General features: G+C 37.9%; 1 protein-coding gene across 1 annotated transcript in view; it reads left to right on the top strand.

Moving 5' to 3' along the window:
- Positions 1-13,687, top strand: part of LOC150101282 (uncharacterized) — a 47,180-nt gene extending 33,493 nt beyond the window's left edge. The window contains exons 3-5 of the mRNA XM_090400748.1: positions 5,549-5,694; positions 10,360-10,514; positions 13,605-13,687. Of these exons, the coding sequence (XP_090256874.1) occupies positions 5,549-5,694; positions 10,360-10,514; positions 13,605-13,687 (384 nt within the window). The remainder of the gene's footprint in view (positions 1-5,548; positions 5,695-10,359; positions 10,515-13,604) is intronic.
- Positions 13,688-14,576: the final 889 nt, after the last annotated feature.

Genomic DNA, 14,576 nt, shown 5'->3' with positions numbered 1-14,576 from the left:
TTAATGTGAGCAATATGTTAATAATTTAGAACTTTGGTAATGTACCCAAGTAATTATTCTTTTTTATTTTTTATTTTTTGTATCTCTTTTTACTTCTTCTTATATGTATTATGCACCTGATGAAGTATTCTAGAAAGGCGAAACTAGTAATGCCTTTTGAAATAACTAATTTCAAAATATTTTCTATTTTATTTATTTTCTATTTTATCATTTGCTATAAATTACATTTACTTTATTTACGTTAAAAATAATAGCTGAGAACATAATCTATGAAATACTACCTAACGCAGTTAGATCGATCGATGAATCGGAAGTTCGAAGAAACAGGCTCATATATATATATAGAGAGAGAGAGAGAGAAAGAGAGAGAGAGAGAGAGAGAGAAAGAGAGAGAGAGAGAGAGAGAGAGAGAGAGAGAGAGAGAGAGAGAGAGAGAGAGTAATGAAGACATGGGAAGAAGGATCAGGATCCAGCGAAAAAAATTTTAGTTCGAAAGGTCGCCGAAATAGAGAGTATATGAAGCTTTTGTAACCCAGTAAGCCAAAAATTTGCTTAAAACCAAGTTGTCACCTGTTTTGCTGGCATCATAAGAGCTGTAAACTAAACGGTGAACTTCACAAACGCATTCCTATTGATTTCTATAGTCATTCCTATAGTCATGTTCAACATGACTATTAATAGGAACGCGAGTGCAATGCATCAGACGCTCTTCGTGACCCCAGAACTTAAGTAAAGATCCTCTGTCAGCTAACGCAGTTGGATCAATCGATGAATCGGAAGTTTGAAGAAACAGGCACATTGGAAGTTCGACCTGCCAGAGGACCGGTGCCACCACGGGTAATTGAAGTTGCCACTGAGATTGTCGATAGATCACACGAAGATGATGCTAGTATTAGTAGTAGCAGCGCCAGTGGAGTAGCGCGACAATTTGATATGCTGGAAGGAAAGTCTTGCGCAAAATGATTACGTTTTATCCATGCAAGATCAGCCGCGTACGGTAGCTTCTACGATGATTATGATAAGCGAGTGACATTCGCTCTGACATTACTGTCAGAGTGGAAGTCAACAATGCTTGTCCTTGGAAAATGTTTTGGGGAGATGAGGCGAATTTTTATCTAAACACCCAAAATGATCGAATTTAGGCTTCTGAATCACAACATGCGCTCCAGAAGTGTAACTCTTTGGTGTAGTTTTTTATTTATTTATTTTAATTAATTATTATTATTATTTTTTTTTTTTTGACGACAACACTTTTGACAGACAGGACTGCATGCTCCATTACCGCGCACGGAAATGTCACTATATGCTGAAGAGTTTCGCCATTCTACAACCTCAGCAAAGAGACCATTTTTATGGAAAGAAGATGGATCACTCCCCACATCGCACGACCGGCACAGCAGCTTCTACGGCATCACTTCGCAGAAGAAAGAGTAGTCAGTCACTTTTTTTCAGTTGCGTGGCCACACCGCTCCCCTAATATTACTCCATGCGATTTTACGTTCTGTTGTTGAGAATGCTGTGCAGCAACGTTTCCCAAACTTTTACGAAGACGGAACACCTTGGTTATTTTGTAACGTATTAATTAATAATAAATTGTTATTTTAGCTGATTTTTATTAATAATTAATAATGGATCATTAATTATTAATTAAACATTAATTAAACATAAACATCATTAAATTAATTTGTGCTGATTTTCATTGACATATCCCATTCTGATCATCACTAAAAAGTTATAATATTATTACAAGTACTTACGAGTGAATGCAGATTTTCTCCTGTGCGCTGATAGTTTCCCCCTCCTTCTGTACATCCTGAAGATCGCTCTGTAGGCTGGTGATGGATGACTCACTATCAATTGCGTCACAAACACCTTCAATAAGAGATTTCTTAACACCAAAATTAAACAAAGTCCCTTGTCTCTTATTCATATTACAATTTAAATATGTATTCCTGTTACTTTTAAAAAATCACGGCACTACGGTTTCGAAACTTTCATCCTACAATACGAACTTGCGAAGAAAGTATTCAATGTTACTAGATTTGAGAACCGGATACGGACTACCTTGATCTTCAATTTTAGTGGAAAATTTTTCTTTATACTTCCTTGCTGATTGGTCAATAACATTTGCAACACAGATGTCATTTCCTTCAGTTTTGAGAACAGAGGATACGCCGCCCATTGTTGTAATCCGCTTGCAGGCAATTTTTATGATTGATCATAAACAGCGGTATTCCCTTTCCCGAATGTTGAAAGATTTCGATGTGCGAAAATTAACGATCATCACCATGCATATCAAGGATTTAGGCATAGCGTGGCCTGTTCCGGCCTTAGAAGTCATCGTTGAATTTTAACAGGACGTCCTGGTTTTCTAAATTAACGATTAACGATAATTAACGATAATTCATGAATATTTCCGTGTTTAAAAATATGCCGCTTGTTCACTGATATTTGCTACACAGATGTCATTTCCTTCAGTTTTGAGAACAGAGGATACGCCGCCCATTGTTATAATCCGCTTGCAGACAATTTTTATGACCGATCATAAACAGCGGTATTCCCTTTCCCGAATGTTGAAAGGTTTAGATGTTTGAAAAATTAACGATAATTCATGAATACTTCCACGTTTAAAAATACACGGCTTGGTCATCACTAACATTTGCTACACAGATGTTATTTAGACATTCTTGGTCTGAGCTTTTCAATATATTCACGAATTTTATTCTCAAAATATTTCCACTATAATATATTTATTCATGAAAAATGCTTAGAAAACTAAAATGACAAATTCCAGAACTTCTTGTGGAACACAGTTTGGGAAACCCTACTGTACAGAATGCAATTTCTGGTCCACGAGAATGGTGGCCACATTGAACCAGGTTATTCTTTTTTGCATGATTTTCGAGTTGCTTTTGCGTTTTTTTTTTTTTTTTTACACTGTACAGACCTCGTATTTCTCCTGTCGGCGACTTTTCGGACTAATTTTTTTTCTTTTTTTTTTTCGCCCGATCCTTCTTCCCGTGTCTTGTTTAGTCTCACAGCCAAATTTAGTGACATTCCGGTTGTTAGATCGAGCTACATAAGGCTCGATGTAACCTGCGGTGTAACCCGATTCATCTCATTCGGGTAATGGTGACTCTGGTGAATATAAATGCCAAAAAAAACACACCTACTCTCTCTCTTATTCCTATTCTTTATATCCCTAGGCAGTAGAAGACTTTCATCGCCAGGTGAGACAACAACGCGTTTTTTATTGGAGGCCTGAAATGACAATTGCCATCTTTCGTTCTTCCAAGGGATTCCAGTTTCTGTCCTTTCCCTCTGTTCTTAAACGCGGTGCAGTTAACTGCCTACAAGAGCATGCCAAGCCCAATATAGGAATCCTAAACCTCTTCATTCGAGAGTGCAGCAGATCCGATCGCCTACTGCAAGATATACACCAGAACAAATCTGATCGTAACACATCAGAAATCATCCCAGTCAAACTGATAGAAACCCAAATATACTAGTATGCAAGGAACACGCAACGGATAAGAATATTTGTTCTCTCCGTGGGAGGCATGCCTGCACTTATTTCGATCAACACTTCTGCTTTAATAACCTTTCCGCAGGGCTTACACTGCTTAGAAAGAAGTCAACGGATACCATAGTGTGAAGAAAAAACAGCCATGGTGCCCACTTTAATGTGATGTAGAACCTCCATTCAGGGCAATGAATGCAGCAATCCTACCGGGAAAACGTTCCACAATCATACGATAGCGATTAATGGGATGTTTCGACCATTCTTCTTACAGCCATGTAATGAGGACTGTTGTTGGACGAACGTCCCTTCACCTCACCAAACGCTCCAGTTCATCCCATAGATGTTCATTAGGTTGACATCAGGACTCTGAGGAGGCCATTCAATTGTTGTGAAGATCATGTTCTCAAACCACAAACACATTGAACTATGTGTTTGTGGCACCAAAGAAGTCCGAAGCCGAACGAGGAGAAAGAGGACCTTACCATCACACTGCTACCTCCGAATTCCATAGTTGGAGTTACGCACTCTGGTAAAAGACGTTTACATGTAATCAACTTCACCCGCCCACTCCGCCCATCTGTTTGGTAGAGGGTGTAGAGTAATCTTCGCTTAATAACACAGCTTTCTAAGCTTTCACATTCCACTGTACACGCTCTTTGCACCACTTACGAAGACGCTCCATGTTGGTTCGGGTTATGAGGAGCTTGCATATTGCGGTCCTATCATGAAAACCCATGTTGTGAGCCTCCATGCTGAATGTTTTTGTGCAGATTCTTGTTCCATTCGATGGATGCCGGGAGCTGCACATTCAACATGTCGGCCTGAGTGGCGGTTTTAACATATTATCCTTCGTATTATCCACAGCCGTCCACTGTGGGTATCACTTGTAGTTGACTCTCTGTGCTTCCATCTCAGAATGGTATCACTGATTCTTGACCTGGGATGGCCTAATATTTCAACAGTTTGTCGAAACATTGCATCCTATGCAACTTCTCTTTCAAACTCCGTCAATTTCCTTCTCGCAGCCGTTCACATGGACGCAGTGGGACCATCATATTCCTCCAATTTATACCGGCTACAAACAAATGACTCGTTACATGCCACGATGTATCTTGCCCATGTGGGTATCCGTTGGCTTCTTTCCAAGTAGTGTATAAGCTAGTCAAGCCTTATTACTGCCTTGATTTCTTTTGTAATTTAAATTTATAAATCATATACAAAAGTTTAGTAAGTCCAGTTGAAACTTGACACATACATTTTGCTTTATTGAAAAGCTTCTCCACTATTTTCAATAAAACAAAATAGCCTCTGATATTTTTTCAAAACAGAGGGTACACAATATTAGGTACCCAAAGATTACAGTACCTAATACTTGGTACATATATATCTTCTCACAATCTCTCTCTCTACTTTTCCTTACTTAAAATGAGATGTTTGGACTCACTTGGGGAATATCCAAAAAATCAGCTAATGCCTTTTATTCCCGTACAGAGAGTAGGAGGCTATTTTAGCCCTATCTAACTTTTGGTGACTGAGGGGAAGGGGGTAGTTCAATCTCCACTAGTAGTCAATTAGTGGTCCAAGACTATTACTATATGACATCCGGTGAAGAATGGCAGCTGACAAATGCCGTATTTCGTTCCCCCTAATCCTAACACTAGGTTTACTCTGAAAATCGTGTGGGTTCTTTGATTGATTTTCTTGAGTTTACAAGATGAAAAATCCTCTTTTCCGTATGAGAGATCGAGTAACTTGGTAAACGGTCGAAAAAGGTGTAGTAAAAGTACCTGTAGTCGATGACTACAACTTACGATTGAACTAACGATGCTTTTTCTTTTTGTGGTCTAGCGCCGTGGACGGCACTCTTCGCTTCCATTGAGCTACACAGGCGCTCAACATAATACTATTTTGATATAATATTTTATACAATACTATATAAAAGTTCTAAATACTTTACAGTATTATTGAAATCAGTTGAAAATTGGTATTATCCAATGGATCACTTTTCCTTATTGTCACTTATAGCTAGAAAGAAATCAATTAATGTGGAATACCATTACGGTCCAGTACAGTCCGATGATCGAAAAGGAATGGGATGAACACTTCCAGGTCACGTGTGAATACGGATACGAATTTCGACGGACAGTAACATTTCCTGTGGTCGGAGTGGAGTGAGTATAATTCAATTAGAAAATAACTGCACCGAATGTCTTTTTTCGATGGTCTTGCAGCTGAATGAATTACATTTCGATTACTTACTTCTGATCACTTCTTACCTACTGCTTAAGTTCTTAGTCATATACATTCCTTTCTCGGAGGAATCCATCTTAAAGCTTCTCATTTCCGCACGATATCGAGCGTCAACATAACTTGGCATCGCTATTCGAGCGGTGGGGTCTCTGCTTTCTAGCCCAATGATTTGGGAGATCGAATTCCGCTGTTCGAAGACCAAGAAAACAGTGGCAAGAAGGATTGCAATAAATATTTTTACAACTGGTCTATGACCTAAGGTGGAAGATGAAGGCCGATCCCCTGTGAGAGGGATGTATGAAAATCTCTTTAGGGGAAGGATGAAATATCACTTGCCGCAACGCCGATTTACTGTGGCCTGAAGTGGTCTTGCTTGTTCTCTAAAACAAGAGTTCCGGACTATCTCGTCCATAGTGAGCCTTAGGCACTAATGTACCCCTTTCCTGAAAATGTACAATTTTTGTTTTAAGAAGTAAAATTTCAGAGTTATATATAATGTTAATGAAAGCTATAACAATTGAGACGTGAAATTATCGCTGCATATTTTAATTGGTCTTTGTGACTAAAGTAATCTCTTAACCTCTTCATTCCTAAGCCTTTAGATACACCAAAAGTGTCTAAAAATAAATATCTCTCGAAATATTAGATTAGGTGCTTTGTTAGTCAACTAGCATAATACATTAATGCTATGTATATTATTGTGACGTGTCATTTAATTCATCATCACACATCGTTATCATGCCGAAAATACGGAAATGTTCCAACAAATGCGATTAGTGTCGCGGACTTTGATATGCTATTCGAGTGATGGGGTCTCTGCTCTCTAGTACTTTAAATTCAAAGAAAATACACTTTCTTTTCTCCTTATATATTTCCGTAAGTACATGAGTAACTGAGAATGGCATTCTCAGCCATTCACATTCATCAGCTACTCAGATCCACTTATGAATATCATTCATTAGTGGCTGACAGGAGCAGAACAACTCTTATTCCCTCTTAGAATATCAAATATTAAGAATCATGAACATTATAACGTGGTATAATTTATTTTGTAGGAGGGGAAAAATAAATAGTGAAAAGGGGTACACAGCAGATAGCCTTAGTCCACTGACAAGGAATAGCTTGGAAGAGCCATAGCGGAGCATTTGGAATAGTCGAAGTAAGTTTGCGAAGTTAGAAAGTAACTAGAAAATATGTAAGGGTTTTATATAGGGGTGAAAAGCTTTAGGGTGATCACAATTAAATATTTAACCAGTTATGTTTAGGAGAAATAAAATCATAAATATTTTACTTACGGAAATATATACTGGAGAGTGGCGAACATGCTAATGAAGGAGAAAAGAAAATTATTTTAATTCTTTGAATTAAGAGTATATTAAAGTCCGGTGCCGCTGTGTGAAATGCAACACAAACGTTATGAATATTGCTTTAGGAAGACGTAATAGCAAGCAACTGGATATGGATTGTGAGGCATTTGAGAGGAATGTTACGAAGATTGATGGCAGTGCAAAAATAATAAGTGTATCACTTCCTGTCATATCTAGGTAGTATAGTTGAAACTTGTAGAGAAGAATATTTGCGATCCAGATATTTTCCAAGCAAGTGTAAGTGGGAACATCGGTCCCTGCTCATTTATTTCCATAGCCGATATAACGCCACGACTGGCTCGGGAAAAAAGAAAAAAAAAGTTTAATTTTCCCTGATGCTGGTATAATATGATTTCAGCAACATCGGAGAAGTTGTGCAGTGTAGGTAGACGATATCCGTTCATCACGGCTGTGAGGTTTTGAACTTTGTCATTTAGAAATTTAACTTTGTATAATGTGTAGGTGGGGTTGTACCATGGAAAAAAAAGGCAGAGATCAGGGAAGATAGCAGACATGATGATGAAGTTCAGGAGAAACATTTTAGAAGACAATAAATACTCGTGTATATATATATATATATATATATATATATATATGTTAAAGATACCAAGCAATTTTAAACTTGGTTTTACTCCATTTCCCAAGTAAGCAAACAGACAAAAAGTCAAGTTTGCGCCTGCAATTGATGCAAGTCTAACTGATCCTACAGGTAGTGCAAGACCAGGGAAACTCGTGGTAAAGGTGGGGCAAGCTCCGATCCCTAATCTTAATATTACCCTTAATGCCAAAACACATCTCCAAGAAGGGGATGTATGATGTTTTGTATTAAAGGCAAGGGGCCACTACCCAGACCGGTTTCGACCTTTATTGAGGCCTCATCAGTGGGAGCCAGGCTAGAATACCAAGATTTAGTAATACAGAGCTTGTAAGTATTTTACCAAAACAAGTTACCATAAGGTGTTTTAACCTTATTAAATAAAAATCTCTGGAGGAGATGTAAATGTAGAAAGTATTTTTAATTAAAAATACTTTCTACATTTACATTATTATTATTACATCTACATTATTATATATTTTTAATTAAAAATACTTTCTACATTTACATCTCCTCCAGAGATTTTTATTTAATAAGGTTAAAACACCTTATGGTAACTTGTTTTGGTAAAATACTTAAGCTCTGTATTACTAAATCTTGGTATTCTAGCCTGGCTCCCACTGATGAGGCCTCAATAAAGGTCGAAACCGGTCTGGGTAGTGGCCCCTTGCCTTTAATACAAAACATCATACATCCCCTTCTTGGAGATGTGTTTTGGCATTAAGGGTAAATATTAAGATTAGTGATCGGAGCTTGCCCCACCTTTACCACGAGTTGCCCTGGTCTTGCACTATCTGTAGGATCAGTTAGACTTGCATCAATTGCAGGCGCAAACTTCACTTTTTGTCTGTTTGCTTACTTGGGAAATGGAGTAAAACCAAGTTTAAAATTGCTTGGTATCTTTAACATAATTTTACCCAAGGTAAAAATACTTTCTATATATATATATATATATATATATTATATATATATATATATATATATATATATATATATATATATATATATATATATATATATATATATACAAAGCAGTAAATGTTTCGTTATGATTTAAGCTTTTTCAGGCAACAGTCAGACTACTGGGGGAGATCTGACAAGAAAGCTATCGAAACGTTAAAATGGAAAGAAACGAAAGTAATTGTCGGCATGGTGGTTAGCGTATCCGCTCTCCAGCCAAAAGGCTGCAGGTTCGAGTACGAGTTCGAGTTCTGGCATGGATGTTTGTAATTGTCTGTGAAAACACTAGTAGTGGCGGTGAGCGGTAGATGGCATTCGTGTAGTTGCGGTTCCTTGTAGTTGAATGTCAACTATGCTGGTTTACATAAATTAAGGAACAAAGAGAAAAATCCCGATAACTCAAAAATTGTATAATTTTTTTTGCAGTTCAGGGAAAAGCAGTACGATATGAGATATGAAAAACAAAATACCCACAAAAATTGTAAATTGTTTCATTCAGTAACAAATGGGTGCATGAAGTCACAAACAAGAGGTCAAAATGAGATTGTCAAAGTGCTCCATTAAGGAATGTGGTCACCCATCACTGCAATACAGTGCTCACAATGTTTCACACTCTTTATAATGATGACCAGGAGCTCAGGAAGCAATAAGAGCCATATCTCCTGCAAATCTCTCCTAAATTAGTTGAGAGCAGCAACACGGTTACGTAGAGCATCCCACCCACCCACCCCCATTACAATTAGGAGATCTTGACTTGATGTCTGCTGTACTGCTTTTTGCAAATCTATATAGAACTTCTCAATGTCTTCTTCTGATGATATCGAAGTTGGTGAGTATACTTGAATAATAGTTAGTGATCCGATTGATGTTTTAAATCTTGCTTTAATTATCCTGGTGAGATAGGATTGTAGGACAATAGAGAGTTTGGAGCCTTTGGTTTTTAATATAAGTGCTACTCCTTCTTGGTGTTTGTTGTCCTCACTGCCTGAAGTTAGGTTTTTTTTTACATAACTTTTCTTACACACTTTTTGCATAATGACTTTAATATGTTTCTTCCGTTTACCCCGCAAGCTATCGCGATTCTTTGCATTTGTTTCTTAATTTATGGAATAAATTAAGAAACAAATTGTTAAATTAAAGAACAAATTAAGAAACTGTTGATAAATTGATAGATCTTTATCTGCAGATCCTGTCAAAGCGAAGCGATGTGGTTGCCATGACTGGAACATGAGCTTTTGGAGAAACGCGCAATATAGAATGGAAGGAGGTGATTGAATATAGTGGCGAACTTACCAGTTCCGGATCAGAGTTCGTGTCTTTTAAGTAGAAGATTCCACAGCAACTATGTGCTTCTAATCAGATTCCCCTTAAGCTCTCTGTCATGAAAGCTAAGATTCCACTGCAAATATTTTGCTACTTAGCTATACAGCAATAATGGATGTTTTTATTCTTTCTTTTAATAGTTTTCGGCGCAAAGACAAAAAACTTTAGGTCTTTGCTTCATTTTAATTATTATCTCATAGGTAAAGAAAAAAAATAACATTTTAAAATCTTGGAAAAAGTTCAAATTAAAACATGTTTGTTTTAATTTAATATTTTTCAACATTTAGCATTTCATTATTTTTAGCACAGGTTCATTTGATCTTTTTTTTTTTTTTTTGCAGAATTAATACAGCCAATCCTCTTCTTGTTACTCTCTCACCACCTCGGTGTTACATGGAAGTCCGGCGAGGATTTGGTCCAGCAGGAAGCCGTATCACTGGTCCTGTAACTGTTGGGGACCCGTTGACCCTCTTGATTCATATGGAAAGTGAAAACAGTATAAGTATAAATATCATTATCTCATATGGGTAACATAGTTCAAATTTTCTTCTTTGAAGGTCATAGTTGTTTCTGAATTCATAAAAGAATGAAGATGCCTTTTGGCAAAATTGATTGAAATCCGAGATGCTGAAAGATTTATTGGGAGATTTCTAGATGTCATTTAATTTATGTCCTTGATTTCTATTCAGAGACCCATGTGAATGGATCATTGAATAGAAGGGATTCTTTTATGAGTCTTGAGTAAAAGTTTTCTTCTAAATACAGAATGGTAGAAATATTCCAGTTTTTATTTATTTAGCTCATGTGACTATCACCCATGAAAGGTTTAAATAAACCAATAGTATATTCGTACCTCGGGTGAGCTGTTTACTGTATACTTAGTGGTTGAGGTATGCTTGGCCATACTAGACTTTCTTTTATGTTCAACATTTCCAACATGTGCTTTCTTTCTCACCATCCATGACTTCCTCTGATCTACGTAGGTTAGGCCACATGAACATGGTATTCTATATTCTGCTTAGTGTTCGGTGTTTGGAAAAGGAGGAACGATGTTCTTATGAGACCTAACGAGACTGCGTTCGGTTTGAACGGGCTCTAAAATCGCTCTGAGGTTATGACCTTATGATGATGATATCCTGGAATGAGAGTTTACTATCCTTTTCTAGTTGCAATGTAAAATTAACTGCAAGTTTAAAGGGTGCAGAGAATGAAGAACGAGTTGTAGACCAGGGAGGTCATGTTTCCAAGTGATGATATCATCATCAACGTTATGTTTACCAAAGAGCTGGTTTCAAAGAAGTTTCTGCTGAAAGCAGTTTTTCAAAATTCTTCACGAAGGCGATAAAAGGCTGCCCATTGCAAGACCAAATTGTTGCGTGTAAAATGCATTCCACAGAAAGAAATTGGATCGGAAGCAGTGTTCAAACAGTTGGATTACAGCCGATGGAAAAAGATCTCCACCAAGATCTAACATATCATCCATCCGAACATTAGTGAAGAGAACCACGATGTCAAGACATGCAAGGATATCAGAAGATGATATGTCAATATTAGACAGTGTCTGAATGAAATGAGCTGAATTCTTGTTCTAAGAGTCTGAGGATGTGATGTGAAGTCCTAAAAGACCGGATAAATGTTTAAATAAAAAATAAGTCGGAGAGCTGATGCCGTCCAAGATTGGTTTTAAGGGAACGTCAGTCTTGTGTATATTTTGGAGAACCGTCAAGTCGTGGAGAGATGGGATGTAAAAAAATTCGTATAGCTGAAGTTTCTGAAGTAACGTGGCCTAGGGATCGACGGACATAACGAATCCAACTGGAACATACCTATTTTGTGAATCGGCTGGTACCGACAGAAAAAGTGGATCGAGCTTTGCGCATTACACGTAATGCTATGGCTATCGGAATTGCTACTAGAAATGTCTCAAACTTTCTATTAGAAAATCTTTGTTACAAATGTTTCCTGACTGCTTAAATATTAAAAGATGAAACACATCAGACTTCACAAATTATATATCTTACTTGCAGTCGTCACTCCTAGAAGGCAATATTTCTCGTGGAGCTATTTTATTGTTATTATGATTGTTATTGTGTCAAGATAATCCGATTGAAAAATTAGTATATACCATAGGAATAATCAGATATTCAACATACGCTGCTTAGAAAGAGGTCAACGGACATCCCTATGAACAAGGCGCATCAAGCCATGTAATTAGTCACGTGTTTATAGCCGGAATAAATTGGAGGGATATGATGCTCTCGAGCCAGTACAACTGTGTCCAGGTGAAATGGCTGCGGATTTCGAAAGAAGTGTTGTGACTGGATGTCATGTTGAAGTCCTGTCTGTTCAACAAATTGTTGACAAACTGGACCATCCCAGCTCAACAATCAGTGACACCATACTGAGATGGAAGCGCACAGAGTCAAATGCAATGCTATCCGCAGCCATTCTATAACCAATACGTTGAATGTGGAGTTCTGGGCATCTACTGGAATACAAATCTTCACAAAATCATTCAGAATCGAGGTTCACAACAGGAGTTTCCATAGTAGGACCACAATATGCAAGCGCCACATTACCCGAATTAACATGCAGTTTCTTCAGTGGCCAAGAACGTGTACAGTGAGATATGGAAGCTTGGAAAGCTGTATTATGGAGCGATGAATCACGCTACACCTCTACCGAGTGGACAGGAGTGGGTGTGGGGGATGCCCTGTGAACATTTCTTACCAGAGTGCATAACCCCAACTAGGAAATTCGGAAGTGGCGCTGCGATGGTATGGTTCTGTTTCCCTAGTTTGGCTTTCAATCTCTGTTTGCAGTGCCGTTAACATTTAACTCCAAGAGGTATCTAAATTTTTGGACAATGCAATGCTTCCTTGCACTGCATTGTCCTTCCTACCTGCAATGCTACGGTAATGCCTCTTTCAGTCGATCACATAGTCAATCGATCACCTTGTCATAAGGCTGCTACTGTAACTGCGTGGTTTGTGAACATGACGTCACCACACTTGACTAGCCTCAACAGAGCCCTGATGTCAACCGTATTGAACATCTGTGGGATGAACTGAAGGGTCCGGTGAGATCAAGGGACGTCCTTCCCACAATAGTCCAAGAAATCATTACATGCCTATAGGGAAAAGGTCCAAAATTCCCATTGATCGCTAGTGTACGCGTGTTGAAACTATGCAATGTAGGATTGCTGCAGCCATCTCAGCGAAAGGAGGTCCTACATCTTATTAAGGTGGGCGTCATGGTTGTTGTTTTTTTCGCCTCATACTGTGTACTATTTTTTCCTCATACTAAGGTCCTTATACTACATATATGGTCTAATGACTTCTTTCGAAGCAGTGTAGTCAAAGCCCTTTGTGATTTTGCCATGTTTCGTTTCGTTCCTTCATTTATGTAGCCATTACGCAACATAGAAATGTACGTACGGTACGCTGACAGGCATACCGATATTAATGCAAGTTAGGATAATTTCTGCTCAAACCTGCTGATTTATCCAGTAATCAATCGATCACTAAATCGATTCATTGTAATTCACGCGTCATTGTAATTCACTGATTACATTTTCATTTTGCAGCTGATTTCGACGTGTCCGTCAGTAGCTGTTATGCACACAACGGAGCCAAAAGACGATTACAGTTGTTAGATATAAGCGGGTGAGTAATTAGGAAGACTTTAACAGTACTTTATTATTATTAAAATATTCCGATAGGATTATTTACATTTTCATTACATTATTTACCTTACATGTAAATAGGATTATTTACAGGTTGTTTATTTCAGCAATGCCTTTCGTTTCGAAATTTAGAACCAGGGATAATTTGGAACGTATTACAGCGGCAATTTTGGCACGTAGCCAAAAGGTACCGTATAAATAGAAATAAAACACTTAAATATTCTATTTCTTTCTTTTCATCTCATTTATTCAAATGAGATGAAAAGAAAGTAACCAGAAAGGAACTTCTGGCAGCAATTAATCTTAGAGTGTTTGAACACTGACAAAGTGCTACCGCTCAGACGAACTTGTCAATAACACCTGATATACTGCATTTATCGTGCTGTATACACGACGATAATCGACGACATAAGAACCGCCAAAAAAGGTTCTGCAAGTCTCAGCATTCATGGCGCTACTGACGGTATCTTCTATTTTGTCACTCTCAAGAAAAGAATCCTGAAAGCGAGATAGTGCACTGTCTGGCATCTCGTCACCGACAAATGCCCTCATCTGAAAATATATTCTCTTGTCTCCTTAGGCGACTTCCTTAAAATATGCACACGTACGCTTTCTGAAACCGTGTTCGTCATGGTACATATCCCCTCCATGCGACATTTCTCAGTAAAACATTAAGATATTTCTTCCCAGTCCATTTTATCCTTGAAACTGCCGAGCGAGTGGACTCTTTCTGATAGCCTTAAACTACTTGTAAGATAGCCATTATAAGACAGCGTGTCTTTTGACTAAATGAAGCGATCGTACGTTGTGGCAGCCTCACAATTCTCGCGCAGACGCTATTTGAGTGAGTTGATGTTCGAAAATTTGTACGAT

This window comes from Typopeltis vanoorti, chromosome 11, assembly GCF_054136105.1.
Source record: "Typopeltis vanoorti isolate ZY-2024b chromosome 11, IOZ_Tvanoo_1.0, whole genome shotgun sequence".
Classification (NCBI taxonomy): Eukaryota; Metazoa; Arthropoda; class Arachnida; order Uropygi; family Thelyphonidae; genus Typopeltis; species Typopeltis vanoorti.
This window is presented reverse-complemented; position numbering and strand designations above follow the sequence as displayed.